A 22091-nucleotide genomic window follows, 5' to 3' on the forward strand; every position below is an offset into this window, starting at 1 on the left:
CTGCAGTCTCAGGTTTTATGGTAATTGGGTTAGTTCCCCAGTTGTCTCTGGCCAATCACTCTGACTCAGGGTTCTTCCTGGTGGCACAGGCATCACTCAGCCAAGATGGATTCCAGCGAGAAAGATTCTGGGAGGTTGGTAGTGTTACACAGTCCAAGCTCCCTCTGCTTGCCGCATGACAGGCCAATGAATCAGAGACAAGGTGTTGAGGCAAGGAATATGACTTTATTCGGAAAGCCGGCAGACAGAGAAGATGACAGACTAGTGTCTTCAATAAACCATCTTATCAGGGTTGGATGCCAGTTTGTTTTATAGAATCAGAGAGAGAGGCTGTGAGGAAGTAAAGTGAAAGGGCAGAATAGAGAGGGAGAGGCTGTGAGGAAGTAAAGTTAAAGGGCCATCAGTCTTGCAAAAGATCTCCGAGAATGACTAGCCTCGGTGAGGGGATATGTTAATTTCAGCCAATCACACAGGTGGGCAGGGCAGATTGTCTGCCTGTAAACTGAAGGAGGCACTTTAACATTCAGGCAGAGGGGCAGTGTTCCTTGAGGCAGGCCATCATGTATGATTATAATAACAAAAGCAGCAACAAGCAAAGGTTAAAGTCAAAGAAACAGATCTAACGTGAGTCTGATTTAGCTCTACGTGGTTACCAGTTCCTCGGATCCTTTGACTTGGAAAGACTTCTAAATTGTTAAAATTTTAGAGAGCTCTCATCTTAAGCTATTGTACCTATGTTAAGTGGTATGCAGAAGCCCCCCAAACTGTCAAAATTCCAAAATAGCCTCATTGAAGGATTTGTTGTAGGAAGCTAATGAAATATTAATGATCTAAAAAGGTGCCTAAAACAAAAAAACCTTTAAGGTTTGCAATTACTGCTCTCCTCTACCCTCCTTTATTTGAGTATTTATTCTAGTAATCCCAGTAATCTGAACCTGGTAATCTGAATTGCTTTTCCACTCTGAAGAGACTGTTAAATGCTTACCTTTAGAAATGCTACCACCTGAGGCTGTAGGTGAGCCTCTTCATATCAAAGGTCAAACTGAGAGTCATAGTTAAAGAATTTCTTCAACCCAAGGAGGATCCTCAAAAGGTTTTGTAAATGGATTACCAAGAAGGGAGGCCATCCATCAGAGCCTGATAGGAATTTTGTTTGTTTGTTTGGTTGGTTGGTTTGGTGTTTTTGTTTTTGTTTTTGTTTGGTCTTCTCTCTTAAGCTAAGCTAGGGAAAGAAAAGAATTCCAACATAGGTGGATGGGTATGCCAGTCCTTTGATATCACTGAGGTGGCCACCCAATTCTTTGAGGAACTAAAAACAGCTGTCCTGGGGTCTTGCCTGGTGGTTCAGTGGTTAAGAATCTGCCTGCCAATGCAGGGGACACGGGTTCGATCCCTGGGCCGGGAAGATCCCGCATGCCATGGAACAACTAAGCCTGTGCGCCATAACTACTGAGCCCACGTGCCGCAACTACTGAAGCCTGCGTGCCTGGAGCCCATGCTCCGCAACAAGGGAAGCCACTGCAATGAGAAGCCCACGCACCGCAATGAAGAGTAGCCCCCATTCATCCGCACTAGAGAAAGCCCTCACGCAGCAAAAAAGACCCAACACAGCCAAAAATAAATAAATAAATAGTTTAAAAAACGAAACAAAACAAAAAACAGCTGTCCTTGTTTTACAGATCTAGTCTTTACAGGACTGGTGGTGTGGTTCCAGAAAAAATCCAAAACCCACCAATCCTTTTACCACTCCCAAAGCCTCCCCTACTTATCTTAAAAGTTTTGTAGGTATCAGAAACAAATTCTGAGAGTTCTCTGGTGGTCTAGTGGTTAGGATTCAGTGCTTTTACTGCTGTGGACTGGGTTCAATCCCTGGTCAGGGAACTGAAATCCCATAAGACATAGCATGGCCAAAATTAAAGAAAAAAAAAAAGGAAAAGAAAAGAAAAAAAGAAACAAATTCTGGCCTTAAGGGAACAAAAGTCCTCCTGGGAGGTACCTGCCTTTCTCCTACCATGCTTTTGAGATGAAAATGTTCTAGCTGGCCTTCTCCAGGAAATCCTATCTCAGGCCATCTTTTTAAAATGCAAATTTCAAGAATTTAACTCTTATCTAAAGAATAGAGGAAAGGTAGTTTGAAACTTGACTTGTCAAGGACAAGTACAAATCTTGTGTCTTCTCTATAAATATTAGTAAAAAAGAGTTTAGCCATCTAGACAGGTGACCTTGATTTGTTCCATCTGCCAGAAAGCCAATTTGAATCCAATCTCTTTTTTAATTGCTTGGTTTTATATTGGCAGTGAAAAAATCATCAATAGTCAATCTAAGGAAGAAATGGAAAATTTTATTTAAGCCAACCTGAGGATTATATCCCAAGAGAGTCTTTCAGAAAGCTCTGAGAACTGTTCTGTCTGTTAGAGGTCAAAGAACAGTTATATAGTTTTGAGACAAAGGCTTATATGTCAAATGATGTATTATTGACAGTGTATACAATACACTGTGTGTATTGTGTGTGTATATCCAGATCTACACTACAAAGCATGGATCATGGATCATTCATTGTGGCCTTTACAAGATTAAGAAGGAAGGTCATCTCCTAAGGGGTTGTGACCTTTCATGGGGTTAAAGAGGAATTTTAACTCATCAGGAGGTCTGGATAATGCAGATAAACAATACACACTAAAGGAGAGGGCGGAGGCCCCAATGGACAAGGAAATTTTTTATGTTTAAATTTTTCTCATCTTGCCACAAAATATGAATTTTATTTAATAAATTTCCCCATTTTGATAATTAGTCTTTAGATAGAAAGCATTAGGTGATCAAATATTTGGATCCTCAATGTCAGGGTAGTTGCTTACTTGCCCTTGGTCTATCATGCCCCTTGATGTCAGGTCTTAATAGCTCTGTTTTTCCTTTCCTTTTAGGGGGTTGTCCTGGTAAGATGTCTGACAAGGACTAATGGTCAATTCCAAGTTGTTGAATATGATTTATGCCAGTTTTATCTTGCTTGTGCACTCTGCATGTTCATTAATTTATAGAGAACTACAGATGTGATCAAAATTGACAGGAGGAATAAAAATGTCATTAGTAAATGTTTAAGCCAAGATTCTCCTAACCCAAACCATTTTCCCAGTATTTTTCCTAAACTAGGAAGAGGATCATTCAGAGCAGAAATCTGATTCTTCATGTGTCATGAGTTAACAAATATCTCAGCCAAATGATCATACCATTGGAAAACTGATAGAACCCAGTGTGCTCACATTAAAGGCAGATTGCAGTGGCTGTTTTCAAGACACCTGTAGCTGACCTATTGTGCATCTTCCTAGCCAACCTGGGGAGAGCCAAGGCCATGAATTTGTTCCATAAATTCACTGAATCCTGTTAGGAGCTACCCAATATTTAACGTACAGTGAAAAGGATTACTTATGACCAGTTTCAGAACAGTTTTCATTAATTGGCTGAGTAAGAGGGTCCCACTTAGTAATATTGACAGTAAAATTAGCTTGCATGGTACTAGAGTTTCTTTCTTCTAAAATAAAATTGCTAAGGGCCATCCATTTAGAGCTTTTGGAGAGGAAAAATCCACCAAGTTACCCTCAGAATACTGGTTATAGGTAATTGGCCACAAACCCAGAAATTGGATTGATTTTTTTTGTTTTTTAGATTTTTTAAAAAAATTTTAATACTTTAAATTTTTAATTAATTAATTAATTAATTTTATTTATTGGCTGTGTTGGGTCTTCATTGCTGCACCCAGGCTTTCTTTAGGTGTGGCAAGTGGGGGCTACTCTTCATTGTGGAGTGCAGGCTCCTCATTGTGGTGGCTTCTCTTGTTGCAGAGCATGGGCTCTAGGCATGCGGGCTTCAGAAGTTGCAGCACATTGCTCAACAGTTGTGGCTCATGGCCTCTAGAGTGCAGGCTCAATAATTGTGGTGCACGGGCTTACTTGCTCTGCAGCATGTGGTATCATCCTGGGGCAGGGATTGAACCCGTGTCCCCTGCACCGGCAGGTGGATTCTTAACCAATGCACCACCTAGGAAGTCCTGGATTGATTTTTGAAACTTGCAAATAATTGAGCCCAAGGAAAAAATACTTTTGGTTCATAAGCAAAAGTGTGAGCAATTGTCTAAGTAATTAGTATACAGGCCTGGTCCGGCATCTTGGGTCAGCTCTCTACTTCAAATGTCATCTTCTTGTTCTGGTCTGGTAGTGTTGGTCTTAGTTAGTCAAAGCTGGGTGTCAGAAACAGGAGTTGCAGCTCATTCAGGAGAGAAGGCCTGATATGGTCCCTTCAACATGGCTGTAAAGAGTCTTTTACCTGATGTCTTTTCCAGTATGCATAATCTCCTGGTTGCGGGAGACATATCTGATTTTCACCCAAGGATAGATGACCATGATAAACTTCAGAAACAAACTTTACAATAATATAACATAGCAACAAGGAGCCATCTGAGAAGTGAGTCTTTAGCAGTAATACAGACCTCAATTAACGAAACTAGAATTTAATATCCACTGAAACATATTTTTTTCTCTCTAAAATTACACTCATTTGTACCAAATATAGTCAAATTAAGACTCATTTGTTTGCAAAACAGGTCTGGTTTTAAAAAACTTGGCTTGATTACTTATGTAACTGATCACATAGGCTCTTTTAAGTTGGCTGTGCTAGAACTTTTTATAAGGAATCTCAGATTGAGCTTTTAAAAGCCCTCTTCAAGAGCAGGAAAGCCACGTCAAGGGCTTGTCACAGATTCCACCTGAGATATCTATAGATTTGGGTGAATGTCTCTCATTTTTCCCCCAAGTACCTTGAAACTCCTGTACCTGTTAGAAGGTAGCCTTTCTTATTTGCCTGATAAAGTTGCTGGGAAACTAAGAGTTTCCAATTTCTGGAGAGATCAGGTAGAAAGAAAAAACAGATGTCTCAGTTCTGTTTACGAAGGTATAGTTTACCAAATTGTCCTAAGTCATAATTAGCTTGGGGGGAAAACCAGAGAGTGATGGCCTGGATTCTGATGGCTTTGCAGTTCCTGGTTTTGGTCCTTCCTGGTGTTTGCTGGCACCACTGTCACTTATAAGCAAAAGCCTTCCAGTGTGTAGTCCCACCTCTACTCCTTGGCTCTAGCTGATCCCTTTGCCTGAAATTCCACTTGTCCTGCACTGCCTCCAACTTGGCTTGTCTAAGTTCTCTCAATCTTTCAAGACTCTATTCTTGTCCTGACATCTTGGTGACATTTTTCTATACCACCCCAGCTGCTAGAACTCTCCAAACTGTAGAGACCATTCTGCCTGGAACTTCCTTGGTTGGAAGCAGAAGCAGCCTGACTGGCCCCTCTATCTTCCCGCTTGTGCTCTTCCTCCCTGCCATCTGGTGTCCATCTTCTTACAGTTCACTCTCAGTAACTGGGTTATCAGCCAGTGTACAGCAGTCTGAGACCAAAACCCCAGGGCTTTTTTGAAATGAACGTTTTGTCCATCTAGTCTACAGAGTCTCCACAGGGGAAGGGAACACCCAGTGAATCATCAGCTGTTGTTAAAGCAAAGACATCTTGGGAACTGTGCTCTTAGCCTCACTGAAAATCATGGAAGGGATTTTAGAGATGTTTTAGATTCAATCTAGTCAAATCCTTCATTTAAATTTTTTCCTATTTGTTTACTTATAATTTAGATATAATTTACATATAACGTATTAGTTTCAGGTGTACAACCAAATTTTTATTTATTTATTTATTTATATATCCCATTGCATGTCGCATCTTAGTTTCCCGACCAGGGATTAAACCCGTGCCCCCTGCAAGTGGAAGTGCAGAGTCTTAACCACTGCACCACCAGGGAAGTTCCCCAACCCTTTCGTGCATAGGTGAGGAAAATGACAACCAAAGTCAGACAGCTAGCAGGGAGCATAACTGTCCTTGGAAGCAAGATGCTTACAGAGTAGGTGTCATGAGCTCAACTCAATAGTATTTCTTTGTCTGAAAGAGAGGTATCTGCCATCCCTTGCCAGCCTCTACCTCCTGGTTTTGCACAAGCTGTTTCTGCTTGTGCCCCTTGCTCCTGACAGCCACACCTTCAGCAAGCCAGCTCCTAGCTATCATTTAGACCTCAAATTAGATGTCACCTCCTCTAAGAAGCCTCCTCTGACCAAATCTGGTGCCACTCTGTGTAGTATATTTTATATACTCATGAAGGCCTGCCTACTTGCACACGTGGCTTTGCATAGATTAGGCACTCAATAAATGTTTGATGAGTGAAGAAAGAAAAATCAAGTACCAGCTGCTGCTTGCTGGAGTCTATTTATTCAGGCCCTCAATGGAGAACAGAAAGGGAAGGCCATAGGTTGGTAGCCCAGTCAGCCCACCTTTCCCAGTGGCCCCTTTTGGTGAGTTTAAAGGGAACTAGATGGTCAGGTTGAAGCAGCACATACTTACTCCTGAAGCAGCAAGGCATCTGTGCTGTAGGTAGCTGAACACTGACGTCTTGGCAGGGGCAGTCAAGCTCCGCCCCCAACCTAAGCAATCAGGGGGAGCCACTCCCTGGGAAGCATAGTCTGGAAGTAGGTCAAGGAGCAATCACAAGGCCACTAGGCCCCAGTCCTGCATACACTCACTTTCTCAGAGGTCATGGGGATGGGGTGCTTAGCCAGAGAAATTTCTAATTGATTATGAACCGAAACTCTGGGAGCTGGGTAGATGTCAAGAGTGCAAATCCAGGCGAGACTAGAGGCGGCCAAAAGGAACTGCACCAGGCCAGCCAGGGGATCAAGGAGAGCTTTCTGTCCTGATTGTAAATGATGCCCTCTCCTCCCCCGAACACCTTGGCCTCTTTCCTAACAGATTCTGGAGAGCCTGGGAAAGAGGCAATCAGTGCATCTTACTCAACCCTGCACCCCTGGCTATCGATGCCCCCAAGATCACTCTGGCACCATCCAGTGGCCTCTGAGTTACTATTTTAAACCAAACACATTTTCCAAAAACAAAAAACCCTGTCCATTTGAGTAAAACCAGTCATTTTACTCAAGGGACAGAGGCTGTTACACACAACAGAGATCTGGTGTCTGGAAAAGCTGGGCATCTTTAGAAGAACTTGAAATAAAAAAAGAAAAAGCCCATCACTTCTGAGTGAGGTCAGCCCAGCCCAAATGGAGAAGGCAGCAGGCTGTGGGGGGTTGCTTCGGCAAGGACCACTTGGCCAGCTTGCCAGACCCTGGGCCAAGCCATTTTATAAGCTCCCCAGTACTGGAACAAAAGAAAAAAAAATCAGGACATGGTTTCAGCTTTGCTCAGGGGCCAGAACATGCTCACAACTCCAGGAATCTCTGCTCTGCAAATGGAAAATATGATCCATGAGAACAAACCTGACCACTAGAATATGTGCCCAGTCACCCAGCCCTGTAACTTGGGGTTGGGAGGCGCTGTGCCCCATGCCACCTTGTGACCACTTTTCAGAGACCCCTCTGTCCCTCTGAGCAGTTGGCTCAGTTTAATGGTTTAAAGACAGGTCAGTGACCTCAAAATTAAGTACAAAATGTGCATTTATTGACATCTGTTCTGTGCCACACTGGGCTTCCAGCAAGAACAAAAGCAAATATAAAGGGAAACATGCTAATATAATTAGAAACCTAGTGCAGTTGTGGATACCAGGAGATGTTTTTTCCAGACTTGGTAGAGGAACTATGATTACCCTATATTCAACAGTGTAATATTGAATGCGCACTAGAGTTTCAGATTCAGCAAAGAAATAAGTTATTTACAGTTCAAGTAAAAATATTATAGTTCATTCCTTTATTTCATATGTATGAGCTGTGATGGAGGCCTTGCTTACACCCTGTGGAGCAAGGCCAAGAAATATGCTTTATATTGGTTATTTGCTCTTCAACATCAGATTATCATTATTGTAGAGGTGGGCAAAACCATGCAAAAAAGAAAACGAAGGACATTTCCATGGATGGCATTAAATGAAGAACGCTCAAAGCCACACAGTTAGCCCTTGGCCAATTTCTTGTGTTTCTTGTAAAGAACAGGACAAAGAGGCTTTATTTTGACATTTGGGGATCTCCGTGCCAATCCGTATCACAGGACAAAGGCAGTTGGTAAAGGAATGAAGAAACAAACAAGCAAGTTGAACCAGAACAGATGGGCTTAAATTAAACCAGTGACAGTTTGGGCGTCAGTCTCACAATGGCTGTCAGGTGAGGTGAGGGGAGAAGAGAAGTACCACAAGCCTTAGTTGCTCAGAGAAGCCATCCCTCCGCGCTGGCGCTGGCCATCCTGACCTGCCCGCCGCCTCCTTGAGGGTGCTCTTCCCCTGACAGTGCTTGCGGGGGAGGGCCGGGGCGAGGTGCTTTGGAGGTACTGGAAGGCACTCTGACGGCCCACCTGCCTCTCTACGCAGTTAAAGGTGAGGGCCACTCCCACGTTGCTCTTCATAACTCTGGAGGAGCCATCAGAGGTGCCATCAAAGCACCGGCCAAGTGCGATCTCCTTGGCCGTGCGAGGGTCCTGGTCAGTGACAGTGTAGATGCCATAGTTGTGGCCCAGTGGGTCCAAGGGCGCCAGCATGGTGTACTCACTTGTGTTGTTGTTGACTGCCAGTGGTAGGTGGTTGACCAGGTACTCATGCAGCATGGAGTTTACGCTGGCTCGATGGCAGCTGCCCTGGGGGATGATCTTCACCAGTGTGCGATCCACACGGTCCTGGTCATAGAGCATCCCACTGCACTTGAACTCCAAACAGGCAGATGAGACATTGGGCTGGTACCTGTCCCGCGTGCTCTTCACATCCCGGATTCCGTACAGCTTTCCCACTGTCTGCCGGTGGGTGCCCCCCATGTTACGGGATCGCACATTTACCTCCAGTGGCCCCACAATCTTCACCTTGATGTAGCAGGCCCTAAACTCCATTGGCTTGGGCCACCATGCCAGGTAGTCTTCAGTCCAGCTCATGGGGTCATCCTCATTGAAAGGGACCGTGTTGTAGTCATACCGATCCCCCTCAATCTGGTAGAACCGGAAGTGGGCCGCACTGGGGGGTGCGTCCTCACATGCCTGGAGGTTCTCAAATGCATAGATGGGTCCATTGCTCTCCTCAGCTGAGTTGGGCCGTGGCTTGGCCATGCTGATCTGGAAAGCTGTCTTCTTGATCCGTGGGTCCTCGTGGTCTGTCCTGCGGTACTTGAGCTTGTTGAGGTAGGGTTGAGGGACACCAATTGCATTTGGGTTGAATTTAGGAGAAGACTCCACTGCCTCCAGTTCTTCCCCAGCCAGGCTGGCCAAGACATAGGCAGAGTAAGCCTCGGGGGACTGGTCATCGCAGAAGGCAGGCAGACAGGCCCCATTGGGGCCAGTGATGACACTGTCAAAGCGGCCCCAGGCCCTGGGGTTGGAGGAGAAGCCAGTCCTGGGCTCCAGGTTGATCACAGAGACCACGACCCCCTGGATCTGCTCACTGGGCAAGAACTTCTCACTCCGGTAGGCCCTCACCTTGATGAAGCACCTCCTGCTTTCAGGGACATCCAAGTTAAAGAGCCTTCTCTCACGGATCTCCATGTTGCCCACCAGGAAGGTCCTGTCTTCCCTTCTGTTCCGCCTTTGGCTTTCAAATTTGAAGTCACTTTCCTCCTCCCACAGCCCTGTGTCTGGATTGAGTGACCAGAGTTTCATCATGGGCACGTGCTCTGGCATCTTGACCTGGGTCGAGTCGAGGTGGACCTTCACTTTGCCAACATTAAGTGACTCTGAGGTGGCCTCATCTGTGAAGTCCACAGAGAACATGCCGTATGTCCGAAGGGGGAGGGTGTCTCCTTCATCATTGATGAAGTTCAGGTCACTCTGGGCAGCCGTAGCTGTGGAAATATTCCGGGGGTCCACAAAGGTCACACTGGCCTTTACTTTTCCTGTGTAGGGCTCCCCATTCTGCCGGTAGAAACTCTTGGATGGGATCTCCAGCTCAGCCACAGGGTCTTCACCAACCACATCCCCCAAGGGGATAATATTGGTCTCCATGGCCTCCAAGGTGATGGGCTCTTTCCGCCGAAGCATCTTGATCTCATGGAACACCGCACTCCCCTTCTTATTGAAGGGCAGCACTTTGGTGGTGTTGACAAACTTCTGCAGCCTGTCCACAAATGTGAGCACCAACCTCTCAGTGTCCTGGGGGACATGAAGGGTGAACGTGCCCTTGTAGCCAGTCATGCTCACACGCTTGTTCCCCATATACACGTGGCCAAAGCGCATGCGTTCCCCATTGTCAGCGGCACTGACACGGCCCCGCACAATACTCCGGGTCTCCGTACACCGCTGGCAGCTGCACTCCATGGCCACCTTGGTGGGCAGTGTGTACCCACTGCACTGGATCTCCCTCTCCTCTGTTTTGGAGATCCCACAGCAGTTCTCCACAGCATCTCGGCACCTGATCCCAGTATCCTGCTGCCCTGCACAGACCTTGACAGGGCAACGACCCACATCATAGTAGAAGGAGTTGGTGGCATTCTGGAAACAATCATGGGGCAGCCGGATAAGGTAGCTCTCGGGGGTTGGGTTGCAAGGAGGCTCATCGGGGGCTATGGAGGGAAATAGTTCGGATATTAAATGCAAGTTCTTTTCCTACACGAGGGAGCACCTTAACTTCACCTTTCAGCTGTGCTTTGGGGTTTTCAAAGTACTTGCGTGATTCCCAACTCTCACAGAACTCCTGGGAGGGAGACAGGACAGCTATTACTAATTCTATTTTATACACAGGGAAACAGAGTTTGTTGCTGAGACCACTAGAGTAGCGGTCCTCATCGGAGGGGTCTTGAAAATTTGTGAGGGTGTTTTGAGTTACCACCAAAATTTGGAGTGCTATTGGCTTATAGTAGGTGGAGGGCCTTGCAGATCTGTTTTCTGCAGTGCCTGGCACTCTCATGTAAGGTATTTTTCTGCATCCTGTTTGACTTTCACATATTCTACAGATTTTCATGTAGGTGGAAAACATGTTTAAAATGATCAGAGCCTGATATTTTTTACATAGCTTTACCACATATTGAATTTTTCAAGAATGAAACTACCATATAAATGAAGTTAATATTGTACCTCATTTAGCTTGGAAAAATACCAAGAATTTCTTCTTGTCTCAGAAAAATCACGTACCTACAACAATTGCCCAAGGAATGTGAAATGAGGTCTGTGTATCCATCAATATTTGTAGCTGTCACATTCATGGTGACTGGATTCAAGTGCAAGTATCTGACCTCTTGGTTGACGTTCTTGTGTCATTATGCCAAAGCACTTACATATTGAAATACATACCATTTTGTATTAAAATTATTTTCTTTGTATTTCCCTTTTATGTTATTAGGGGCCATGTGCATATATATTTGGAAATTATATGTAGTTATTATCTATAAATTTAACTTTAGAATAGTAAAAAATATTTTTAATTGATAATATTAAAAATTTAAAGTATTAAGAATCACTGTAAAAAAAAGAAAAATAACTGTGACAAGCAGGGGGCGTTGGTTTAATGAGCTGGCAACCACCACTGACAGGGCTCCACATCTTCTCTGCCAAGGTCCAAGCGCCCTGTGTCCTGTCTGTCCTGAGGTGTGTTGCTCAACTTTCTTGGAGTCTGTGAAATATTCCAGAATCCTTCGAACAAATTTTCTCTTCTCCTGCCTTTTGTTTGGTTTTGTTTAGGCCAATTACTAAGATAGCCTCCTGCCCCCTCACTTTCCAAGTACAGGTTCCTGATTGGCCTTGGCTGCCTGTCTCTCCTCCTCCAGCTTACTTCTAGAAGCCAGCTTTAATCAGGTCACCCTTTCTTGTAAAGGCCCCTCAGTTTCCCACTTCTATACCTTTGCTCACGCTGGCTCCTTGATCTGGAATGCACCCAACTCCATACACACAGACCCTGGCCATTGTTTAGGACCGGGTGTCCACAACACTGGCTGCAAATTACAATTACCCGGGGGAGGTTTTAACCTGTGCATGCCCAGGGCACCTCCCAAACCAGTAAAAGCAGGCTCTCTGGAGGTAAGACCCAGGCATCAGTATTTTAAAAACTCAACAGATGGTCCCAATGGGCAGCCAAGGCTGAGAACCACTATTTAAGCCTTGAGCAACCAGCCATAGCCACTCCCACCTGGAAGGTCTCTGTCTCTCATCTATAGAATCCACAATCCACAATCTCCTGTTTTAGCTGCATTTTTCTATCTTTACTGACTTGTCCCTTATCTCTCCACCCCTCCTGGAGCGGCAGCTCTGTGAGGGTAGGATCGAAGTCTGTGCCATCTTTGTGTCCCAGAAAGCACAGCACTGTGCACAGCCCAGAAGAGCCCAAGTTTTTGCTGCCCAGTTATGCCCTCTGGTTTGCTCCCTGGTGCTGTGGCAGAGGCTCCCCAGGGCCCTTGACAGGCTTACCTATGACAGTCAGCCGGGCAATGCGGGACTTTGCAGCCCCAGCGTCGCTCTGGGCCTTGCAGAAGTACTCCCCGGCCCGGTCCCGCCGCAGGTTCCTCAGCACCAGCTTGCTCTCATGCTTGTAGAGGGAGGGGTCCAACAGTGTGTTGTTGTGGTACCTGCAAGGGATGGAGATGGACAGGCTGAGGGGGCAGCGGGAGGGCTGTTATCCTTGAGGACAGTGCCAGGAGCAAGGCAGATGGTGGACGGGTCCCTGCAGATGCCAACACCACCACTGCCTCGGCTAATTCAAGAGCACTGACAGGCCTGGGAGTCAGGGCACTTGATTCTGAGTTTCAGCCCCACCACTAACTGGCTATGGACCCTTAGACAAATCATTTCACTTCTGAGTTTCAGCTTCCTGTTCTATGAAACAGGAGCAGTGATTCCTAGCTGACTCCACAGAATTGTTGAGAGGGTCAAACAAGGTAATGGCTATAAAATGTTTGTGAAGGTTAAAGGACAGCCACTGGGGACCCTGACCTTGTTTGCCCTTCTCTGGGAAATTGGGGCTGGGGAACCTGGTTAGGTCCCAAGGATACGAGTCAGGACCCCAAGACCAGAGCTGCTCTGCCGGGACCCCAGCTTCGACAGGACAACAACAGGGCTTGCTGCTTGTCTGGGTGGCCTCAACCCTGCTGGCCCCCACTTGTAAGTGCCCATTTGCCTGGCTCTGCACCAGGGCCTTACTTGTAACTTTGTTCTGTTTGTTATTGTCATGATTAACAAATCCAGATCCAGTGCAAGAAGGCTCTGACTTTCAAGAGGAGAATTGGGCCAGCTAGCTGGCAGCACACTCACCAGAAATACTTGTCTGGTTTGGGCTTCCCTGTGGCCTTACAGCACAGGGACACACTCTGCCCAGCTCTCCGTGCTTTTGTCTCCGGGTTCATCACAATGTATGGAGTCTCTGAGACAGAAGATGAGAAATGATGTTTCGGGTTTTTCTTTGTGACAGGTTCTCCAGAGCCTTGCATCAGGTATTTTGATGTGTTAAATTTTCATGACTTCACACACACACATACACACAGCCCCCCTCAAATGGTCCTAATAAGGTAGCTGGTCCAGAATGGAGTCCACTTCCTCTACCCACTCAGCCTGGGACCTGCTCCCATGGCCTCTCGAGCAGCATCTGGTGGGCAGTGGAGAACCAAGGGGACCTTGTACCAGCCAAGATTCCCAAACACTGCCATTGAGACAGAGCTGGCTGCTCTGCTCACTCCAGCAGAATTTTCTGGCCCTTCTGCACCATTTCTGAATTCCCCCAGCTTCTCTCTCTATGCCCTTCAAAGCTCATACCGTATGGTAATCGACTATTTTAGATAAGATGGCCAGGAAAGAACTCATAAATTTGAGGGAGCAAGCCATGCCAATATCTGGGGGAAGAACACTCTACACAGAGTATATAGCAAGTGCAAAGGCCCTGATGCAGGAGTGTGCCTGTATGTTTGAAGAACAGATAGGAGTAGAGTGACTCAGTGGGGGCAGAGGGGACTGTAAGAGGCAAGGAGAGGAGAGAGAGAAGTAAAGGGGGGAGGGAGAAAGATGTTGGGACTTGTGGATTTTTGAGCTTTACTCTGGGCAAGCTGGGAAGCCAGCTCTTAGTACTGTAATCCTTTTATTTAAAAGTCCAGCCTTCCTCCCCAGCCCTACCCCAGAGAATCTAAGTACCTGCCCTCATGAACTCCGCCTTGATGGTGACTGCCTTCAGTCTAGTCTTGGGCACTGTGAGCCTGATAGGGGCAAACTTGGTTTTTGTGATCTTCAGGATGCTTTTGCCGTCGGGGCACAAGCCAGGGACTCGGAACCTCCCGCTGCTGTCCGTCTGGGTCAGTAGCTTAGGTGTCTTGGTCAGGAGGTAGACAGCAGCCCCCGAGGCTGGGGCGCCCCCAGGGAGGGAGACAGCCCCATACAGCACGAAGTCCTGGCACATGCAGGCATCACAGTCAGCATTCACCTGGCCCATGAGGCAGGTCAGGTCACAAGCTGTGGAAGAAGGGGCCACATCAGGAGGGTGTGTATGGATTCTGGCCCTCCTTCAGCCGTGTCCCAGCCTGTGGACTCACATATGCTTCCTCTCCTTCTCAGGCATTTGTTACCCTTCTTCATCAGCCTGCGTGACTAATTCCTACTCATCCTTCAAGACTTAGCTCAGGACACCTCCTCTAGTCATCTTTCCTTGATTATCCTACGCTATGATAATTGATCCTGCTCTATGCTCCCACATTATCCTCTATATCCCCCATCAGGGCACATAATAGATGCTCAGTTAATACTTTTTTTTTTTTTCAGTTAATACGTGATGAATGAAGGGATGACTCTGTCTCAGTCTGACCCTACCTATTCTAGGCTGCTTCAGCCCCAGCCACATGCCCTGCCCAGTACCAGGAGCAGGGGTAGTACCTGAACAGGCCTGCTCCATGCAGAGCCGACCCTCCTCGGTGGCCTCGTTGCACAGTGACATTGTCTCTGCCAAGCACGTGCGTGTTCGGGTCTGGACCCCAGTGTGACCACAAGCAGCAGAACACTTGCTCCAGGGAGACCACGGGCTCCAGAGGCTGTGCTCTGTGTCTCGACGCAGGGATCCTGCAAAGCAAGATGTCAGCAGATGGTCTGACTTCCCTCCCAAGGGGACCCTGTCAAAATATCTGACCCTGAGGCTGCTTTTTCTCAGAGAGCAACGCTTCCTTATACATCATATATGTCATTGATATTTATATTTCCTGCAATGATTTTTCCAACAGATAGAAGTCAGGAGTCTTGAAGAAGCGATGTCTCTAATTTTCACAAAGACGCTGAATGGGCTATGGGTGCCCCTGAGAGGGACTTGTTGGCCAAGCACTGGGACTTTGAGGCGCTGTCCTAGGATATGCGGGGATAGCACCATCCTACCCTCTAACGGTGTGGAAACAGCCTGTGCTCCTACAGAAGGGACCCTGGGAAGTCAGGGCCTGGGGCCCCAGTGACATCAAGCCCCCTTCTGCCCACTGTCCTCACCTCTGGTCTGAAGCCTTTGTACAAGAATGGGGGCCTGGGACCTCATGCAGGAGACCTTGAGCTCAAGGTCTCCTGAGCTCCAGCTTCAGACCACTGCCACTGTCCCCTGGGCCTGCAGGGTCAGGCCTTGTGCCCTGGCGAATTCCCAGGAGGGGAGTGTGCACATCCAAGAAGTGGGCAGGCCTGCAGCTGGCTCTGAACCACCCAGCATGGGGAGAGGGAATGAAAAGAGCACAAACTCTTGGGCTCTGCAAACATAGGCATGGGTTTAAATCCCGGCTTTCCACTGATCAGCTATGTCATCCCAAGAAGTTACCTAACCTCTCTGAACCTGGAATAACTTGTCAAAATGGAGATTCCTCATAGGTCAGGTGTAAAGGTTGAGTAATGTAGATAACTAGCAGAGTTATCTGGTATAGTCTGGTACCGAGGAACTAAAGTAGAAACTAACACTTAATAGACGTTCACCTGCATTAAGCCCTCTACATCTATTATCTAATTTAATCCTCATAAAAAACCCTAGAAAGAATTACTGATATTACCCCTGTTCTACGAGTGTGAAATCTGAGGCTCAGAGAGCTTTAGAACATTTGCCTAAGAACACAGCAGAGATGGCAGGCCCAGGTCCAAACCAAGCAGCTCAACTCCAGAGCCATGGTCTTCACCACCGTGCCACATGCACTCGGTAAAGTGGACTGAAAGGAAATTATTCATCAACACAGAACACTGTTGGGAAGATTATGGTTCTCATGAGACTAATGGGTTATTAGGGAGTCGAACCGTGTGTGTGTGTGTGTGTGTGTGTGTGTGTGTGTGTGTGTGAGATATCCAGAGTTCCCATGGCCAAACGCAGGTCCTGGCCTCTCCCTATGCCAAGGCTGGTGGGAGGTAGGGGGTGGGGGCTGGTCAGGCTCACCTAGAGGGCAGAGGAAACGCACGGTGTAATTAGAACAGTTCTGGCCAGGCCGCTGCTCCCTGTTGAGGCACCAGAAGCCCTCAAGGGGGCTGCCATGGACCACTTGGCCAGTGCTGCCTGCGGGTATCCAGTTGGTTGTCCGAGCCTCTAGCCGCAGGGGCCGAGCACACACCCGGTCCCCGTAGTAGAAGTGAATGGCATCCAGCCGTTCGTAGTCACCCTGCCCACCTGGGTGGTCAATGTTGAACCACGTTGTCCACTCCCCAGGACCTGAGGATAGAGCCAGGTAGGAGAGGAGCCAAGCCCTGGAGCCCCAGGTGAGCTCAGCTACTCGGAGTCATCCCCAATACCCCTCACCCACCCCTCACTGGTCTCAGGCTCCATCGCATCTCTCTCTCTCCAGCATCTCTCCAATCTCTTACCCTTCTGCACACTATTGCCAAAGGCTTTGTTAAAGCTCTCAGCAGTCTGGCTGCACCATGTCAATAACTTCCTGCTTGGTCTCTCTACCTCCAGCTTCCCCTGAACCCATCCCCACCCCTTTTCAAAACACTGCAGTCAAGGTTAGCTTTCTCCATATGGCTGGGGCCACATCACTCCTGGCTTTAACTCCCTTAGCCAGGTATTCAGGTGCTGGTGAGCTGGCCCCTGGTATCTCTCCATCCTCATCTCCCTCCTCTTTCCTGCCAGCCTGTGCTTTGGCCCCAGCAAGCCCTACAGCATTCCTGGAATCTATCACACACAGAATCTTCATGATTCTGAGCTGTCTTATATATTTGGTCCCCTCTGCCTGGACAGACACGTAGGCCAAATGCTTTTTTTTTTTTTCTTCTCTTTTGTCCATGCTGCATGGCATGTGGGATCTTAGTTCCCCAACCAGGGATTGAACCCACACCCCCTGCAGTGGAAGTGCAGTCTTAACCACTGGACTGCCAGGGAAGTCCTCAAATGCTTTTTAAAAGTGGGTTTAGGGGCTTCCTAGGTGGCGCAGTGGTTAAAAATCCACCTGCCAATGCAAGGTACACAGGTTCGATCCCTGCTCCAGGAAGATCCCACATGCCATGGAGCAACTAAGCCCATGCACCACAACTACTCAGCCTGTGCTCTAGAGCCCGCAAGCCACAACCACTGAGCCCGCGTGCTGCAGCTACTGAAGCCCACGTGCCCAGAGCCTGTGCTCCGCAACAAGAGAAGCTACGGCAATGAGGAGCCCACATACCACAATGAAGAGTAGCCCCCACTCACCGCAACTAAAGAAAACCTGCGCACAGCAAAAAAAGACCCAACATGGCAAATAAAATAAATAAATAAATAAATTTATAAGATAAAATTTTAAAAAGTGGCTTTCTATGAAACCCTGTCATTGTTCCCTGGCTGCAGAGAATCTCTCAAAAAGCTCAGTAAATACCCTCCCTCCAACCACTCCCTGATCCAGCCACAACTCACTGTCCAGGGTGTTAGCAGGCTTGGCAAAGATGCCTGAGGTCCTCTTCCCAGGCTGCACTCTTCTCACCGACTGAGTGAGCACCATCTGCCTCCCTGAGGGCCAAGAGGAGGAGTGAGAGGCCAAGACAGTTACAGGGTCCTGCTACCAGCCTCTCAAGATGTAGGGAAGCAGTGCGATGTGGGGGATGGAACATAAGCACTGGGAACGGGTTCAGATTCTCACTCTTACTGGTTGTGTGACCTCACAACAGCTTTATTCCTTTAACTCCATTTCCCCATAAAATAGAGCTGCCTCCACAATCCCCACATCATAGAGTCCTGGTGCATATTCAGGGTGATGGTGAAGGCAAAGGGCCCTGGCATGCAGTGCAGGCTCAACCATCGGTGGTCCTTTTTTCCCTCTTGTTCTAGAAATGGGCCACGGGTTGCTGCTGAGCAGCTGGGGCTCCCGCTTTAGAGTCTGAGCCTGTCCTCCTTGCAGAATGGAAACTTCCTTTCCTCATCTGTAAAATGGAGACATTAGTTCCCACTGCACATGTGGTGGTCCAGTTGGCATGAGGATTCCATGAGGTAACCAAATAAACATCTCTGAAGAATATGGAGATTGAGACGGTGAGCCCCAGACACTCTGCCACCTCCTGACTGTGTGACCTTGGGCCAGATGCTTACCTCATCTGACCCTTCACCGTAAAGTGAAAATAGTAATAGTTCCTAGCTCAGAGGATTGTAGGGATTAAATAAGCTCATTCATAAAATCCACTTAGAACAATGTTTGCTGAATAAGTGTTAGCAACTCTTTTTAGCTCAAGACCTGGACAACAGAGTCCATTTCCCTCCTCCTGGCAAAGTTTGGCTTTGGGAATCCACCCTCACCCTCATGGGGCCTAACTGGAGGAGTAGTCCTTTAATTTCTGACCCCAGGCTGGCGAAGTCTGCCTGAGGAAGGGTATAGGGACCTCGGGCCACAGGCAGCGAGCCTCCAGGCCCACCCCACATGAGGCTGAGCTGGGGGCTCCAAAACAGGAAGGAGAAAGGAGAGCAGAGAGCTGCAAAAGCTTTGAAAGGCAATTAACTCTCACGTGAGAGAGCCAAATTGGTATTCTCTTTGCTGCTTAATTGGGGTGATAGGAGCTCTTTTAATCAAACTAATCTGATTTCCCCTCAGATGGCTGAGTGGTAATCATCTTCCCCAACAGCAGCTGTCAGGGTAGAAAGAGCAAGGCAGGAGGTGGGCACATATGGGATTCGGCAAGATGCTGAGACAGCCTTTATTCCTGCATCTGTGGTCTCAAAGCCTGCAGTGCTCACTGCTTTAGGAGAGGATTTTGAGCATTCTTTGCTTTACCTGAGTATGTGGCTAGAACTCAGGAAAGGAAGGGGAGAAGGGAGAGAGTATACAGGATAGTGCTGGGAGCTCTGATGCTTAGATGCCTTGGGGAGACCACCAGGCAAATTCTCTCCACCTGTTCCCCTGAGAACTCAGTGTCACCAGAGAATGGGGTCAGAGGACGAGGAGACCAGAAAGGGTTCTGGTGTCTCTGTGAAGCCTGGCTACAGGGTTTAAATGAATTTTCATGAAAGAAAAGAAAGCTAAATTTAGCACTAGGGGCGGTGGTAACCCTCTTATTTTTTTTCCTCCTTCTGAGTGACACTTGCTACCCCTCTCCTCATTTAAAAGATTCTGTTCTGTGAATTTTAATATTGGGACGTATCTCAAATCCTTTAGGAAGACAAGCAAGGTTTAAATTATAAATAAATAGACAAAGCAGTCTCAGGTCTTAGTGCCACTACTGTGGCTTAAGGCAGATGCAGAGTTGGGTACCAGACCAGACGTGACTTCACTGTGGCAAGTGGGGGATTAGAGAGACAGCAGATACTTAGCCTGTACCCAACACAGAGGTGACCTCCAGGACCAGGAAGAAGAACACGCAGGCCGTGGTCCCCATCATCTTTCCCCCACGTCCTATGGGGAACAGGGCAGGAGATGAATGTGGGTTCCTTCACAGAGTTGGGTTGTCCCTGGAACGGGATCCCCTGAGAAGTTTCTCAGATCAATGACCTACAGAGAAACAAGGCTTGTCAGGTTCCACATCTCTGAGTCACCTCTTAGGGCTTGAGCAGAACTATTTCTTGACTTATCAAGGGTGAAAGGTGGACAGAATGAAGTCTTGTGAGAGTGACACCTGCCCAAACTGCAAACCTGGGCAGCTTGTGAGATGCGGAGAGTCAGACTCTGAGTTCACATAAAGCAGACCCAGATTTAAACCCAGGTGCCAGGGCCTCACATGGAGATGGGACACAAAGGAGAATAGGGATGACACGCTTCCTTGCCGAGGAGGAGGGGCCTGGGCTCACCCCCAGCAGCCTCTGGGTGACTCATTAATCACTTCCAAGACCCAGGCTTGGGGCATGATTTACTACCCTGTGGTGGGGCTCACGCTCTTGCACAACAGGGCTACATATTAAGGCTGTGCAGCCCCTGCCCTGACTACAGCGGCCCCTCACAGGCCAGGCAAGCTGGGGGGTGCAGATGCTTCAGACACACCACCTCCATGAACACATTCCCAGATGTGCACGGGCTGCAGCTGGAACACATTTCTGAACTGTTTGGTTGGGGCCTGGTTGGGAGCTACACAGCCAGGGGCCTGCTGAGTGAGAGCAGAGGGGATGCACTGGGAGAGGCCAGGGCCCCTAGTAACTGCTGAGCATGGGACAGGGGCTGCAGGAGCAGGGAGAGGAGAGCAGGCCTGGCGATAGGGCAAGGACGCAGAGGGGGCGGCCTAGGCTCCCACCCAATTTTCTCTCTCCCCAGAGCTCTGGCCAACCCAGAATCTGACCAGTGCCTGGAAATTCAAAAATGATTCCTTTCAACTTCCAAAGTCCAGGGTGTGGTGAGAAAAGGGAGATTCCTCCTTTCTGGGAAAAAGATTCAAAAGCACTTGGTTGTCCCAGAAGAAGAGCTTAACCCCTCACTGCAGACCACTCAGCTCTAAGCCCACTAACTCCATCAACACCTGTTTCTCAGCCCAGAGAACAGAGCGTGGGGGTCCCTGAGGTCTCCATCTCTTGTGTGTCTCACCCCATGCCCCTGGGTTCTGAGCAGAGGGCTGAGTGCTCTGCGGGCCTGCGCAGCATTCAGTCTGGGGCTGCTCCGGGATTGTCTGGGAGGCCAAGGTGGCCTGAGGCACCTTGTGGAAAAACCATTTCCCATCTGGCAGCCCATGGAAGTTTCCTCAGCATACGCTCCACTGGTGAGGCTCTCCATTCCACAGGTCTCAGAGCTCTCAGACAGAGAAGACTGGCGGACCGCAGGCTGGCTGACCGCGGGAGAAAAAGCAGAACCCCCAGAGGTACAGAGACCCAGACTGGGACCCTCTGAGGGCCCCTATCCTTGGGTTGGGGAGCGAAAAGACTTTGGGCCACTGGGAGAAAGGAGAGAACTCCAAAGCAGAAAGGGGAATCTTCTCTGGGGGAGATAAGGGGTGGTCAGGATAGCTGAGCCAGGCAGCGGGGTGCAGGGATGCGCCGGGGAGAATAAGAGTGGGGCTCACCGTGTCCTGAGCGGGACTCCTCAGCTGGGGGGTCCAAGTCTTCCTCTCTCCAGCGGTCCAGCCACCGGGCCTTATATAGCACAGCTGGTGGCTCAGCCCGTGGCAGTGCGCCACGGGAAGCGGCCGCGAAACCAGATCTGAGCCTGAGGAAGCTCGGCCTTCCCCACCCCTCCCCACATCCCCTGCAGCTTCCAGAGGCCCATATTTCACTTCCCAATCCTCAGGAGGAGAGGCTGCAGGGTCTGGGGATGGGCCAGGTGTGCAGCTGTCTGGGGCTCCACAGGCCAGAGCAGAGGGATGGGTAGGGAGGCAGGGTGGGGAGGCGGGCAGCAGCCCTGGGAAGGGGCCAAGGGGACCTCTATATGCGGGCAGCGTTTCATGGCTCAGGGGGTGGTATGCTCTTGCCTAAGCTTTGCTTGCTGATCCCCCACATTCCCCTGGCCCTGGCCCACCTATGCAGGGAAAGAACTTTGCTGGCCTTAGCACATACCCCAAGCTCTCTCAGGCACACAGATCACCTGGCCTCTCGGCTTGGGGTGCCTTGTCTGAGTTGGGCAACTACTCAGCTTCTCTGGCCTCTGAGGGAGCACTCAGGGAACCTCAGAAGGGACAAGGGACAGAGGAATTGTTGGGCACAGGATGAGAATAGTTCTTCCCTACCCCTTCCTGCTTCCATTTGGGTACCTGTCTGTACCCATTGGACCCGAGAGGAGCCCTGCATGTGGATTCCCTGAGATCCTGCCAGATC

At 48.5% G+C, this 22091-nt stretch overlaps 1 protein-coding gene across 1 annotated transcript in view; it reads right to left on the reverse strand.

Annotated features, from left to right (window-relative positions):
• Window positions 1-7532: 7532 nt before the first annotated feature.
• Window positions 7533-22091, reverse strand: part of CILP (cartilage intermediate layer protein) — a 36872-nt gene continuing 22313 nt past the window's right edge. The window contains 10 exon segments of the mRNA XM_057722865.1: window positions 7533-8207; window positions 8210-8236; window positions 8239-10557; window positions 12395-12552; window positions 13235-13343; window positions 14105-14419; window positions 14837-15019; window positions 16347-16616; window positions 17793-17885; window positions 19681-19851. Coding sequence (XP_057578848.1) covers window positions 8143-8207; window positions 8210-8236; window positions 8239-10557; window positions 12395-12552; window positions 13235-13343; window positions 14105-14419; window positions 14837-15019; window positions 16347-16616; window positions 17793-17885; window positions 19681-19741 — 3600 coding nt within the window. The 5' untranslated portion in view covers window positions 19742-19851 and the 3' untranslated portion in view covers window positions 7533-8142.

Source organism: Hippopotamus amphibius, chromosome 2 (assembly GCF_030028045.1).
Source record: "Hippopotamus amphibius kiboko isolate mHipAmp2 chromosome 2, mHipAmp2.hap2, whole genome shotgun sequence".
Classification (NCBI taxonomy): domain Eukaryota; kingdom Metazoa; phylum Chordata; class Mammalia; order Artiodactyla; family Hippopotamidae; genus Hippopotamus; species Hippopotamus amphibius.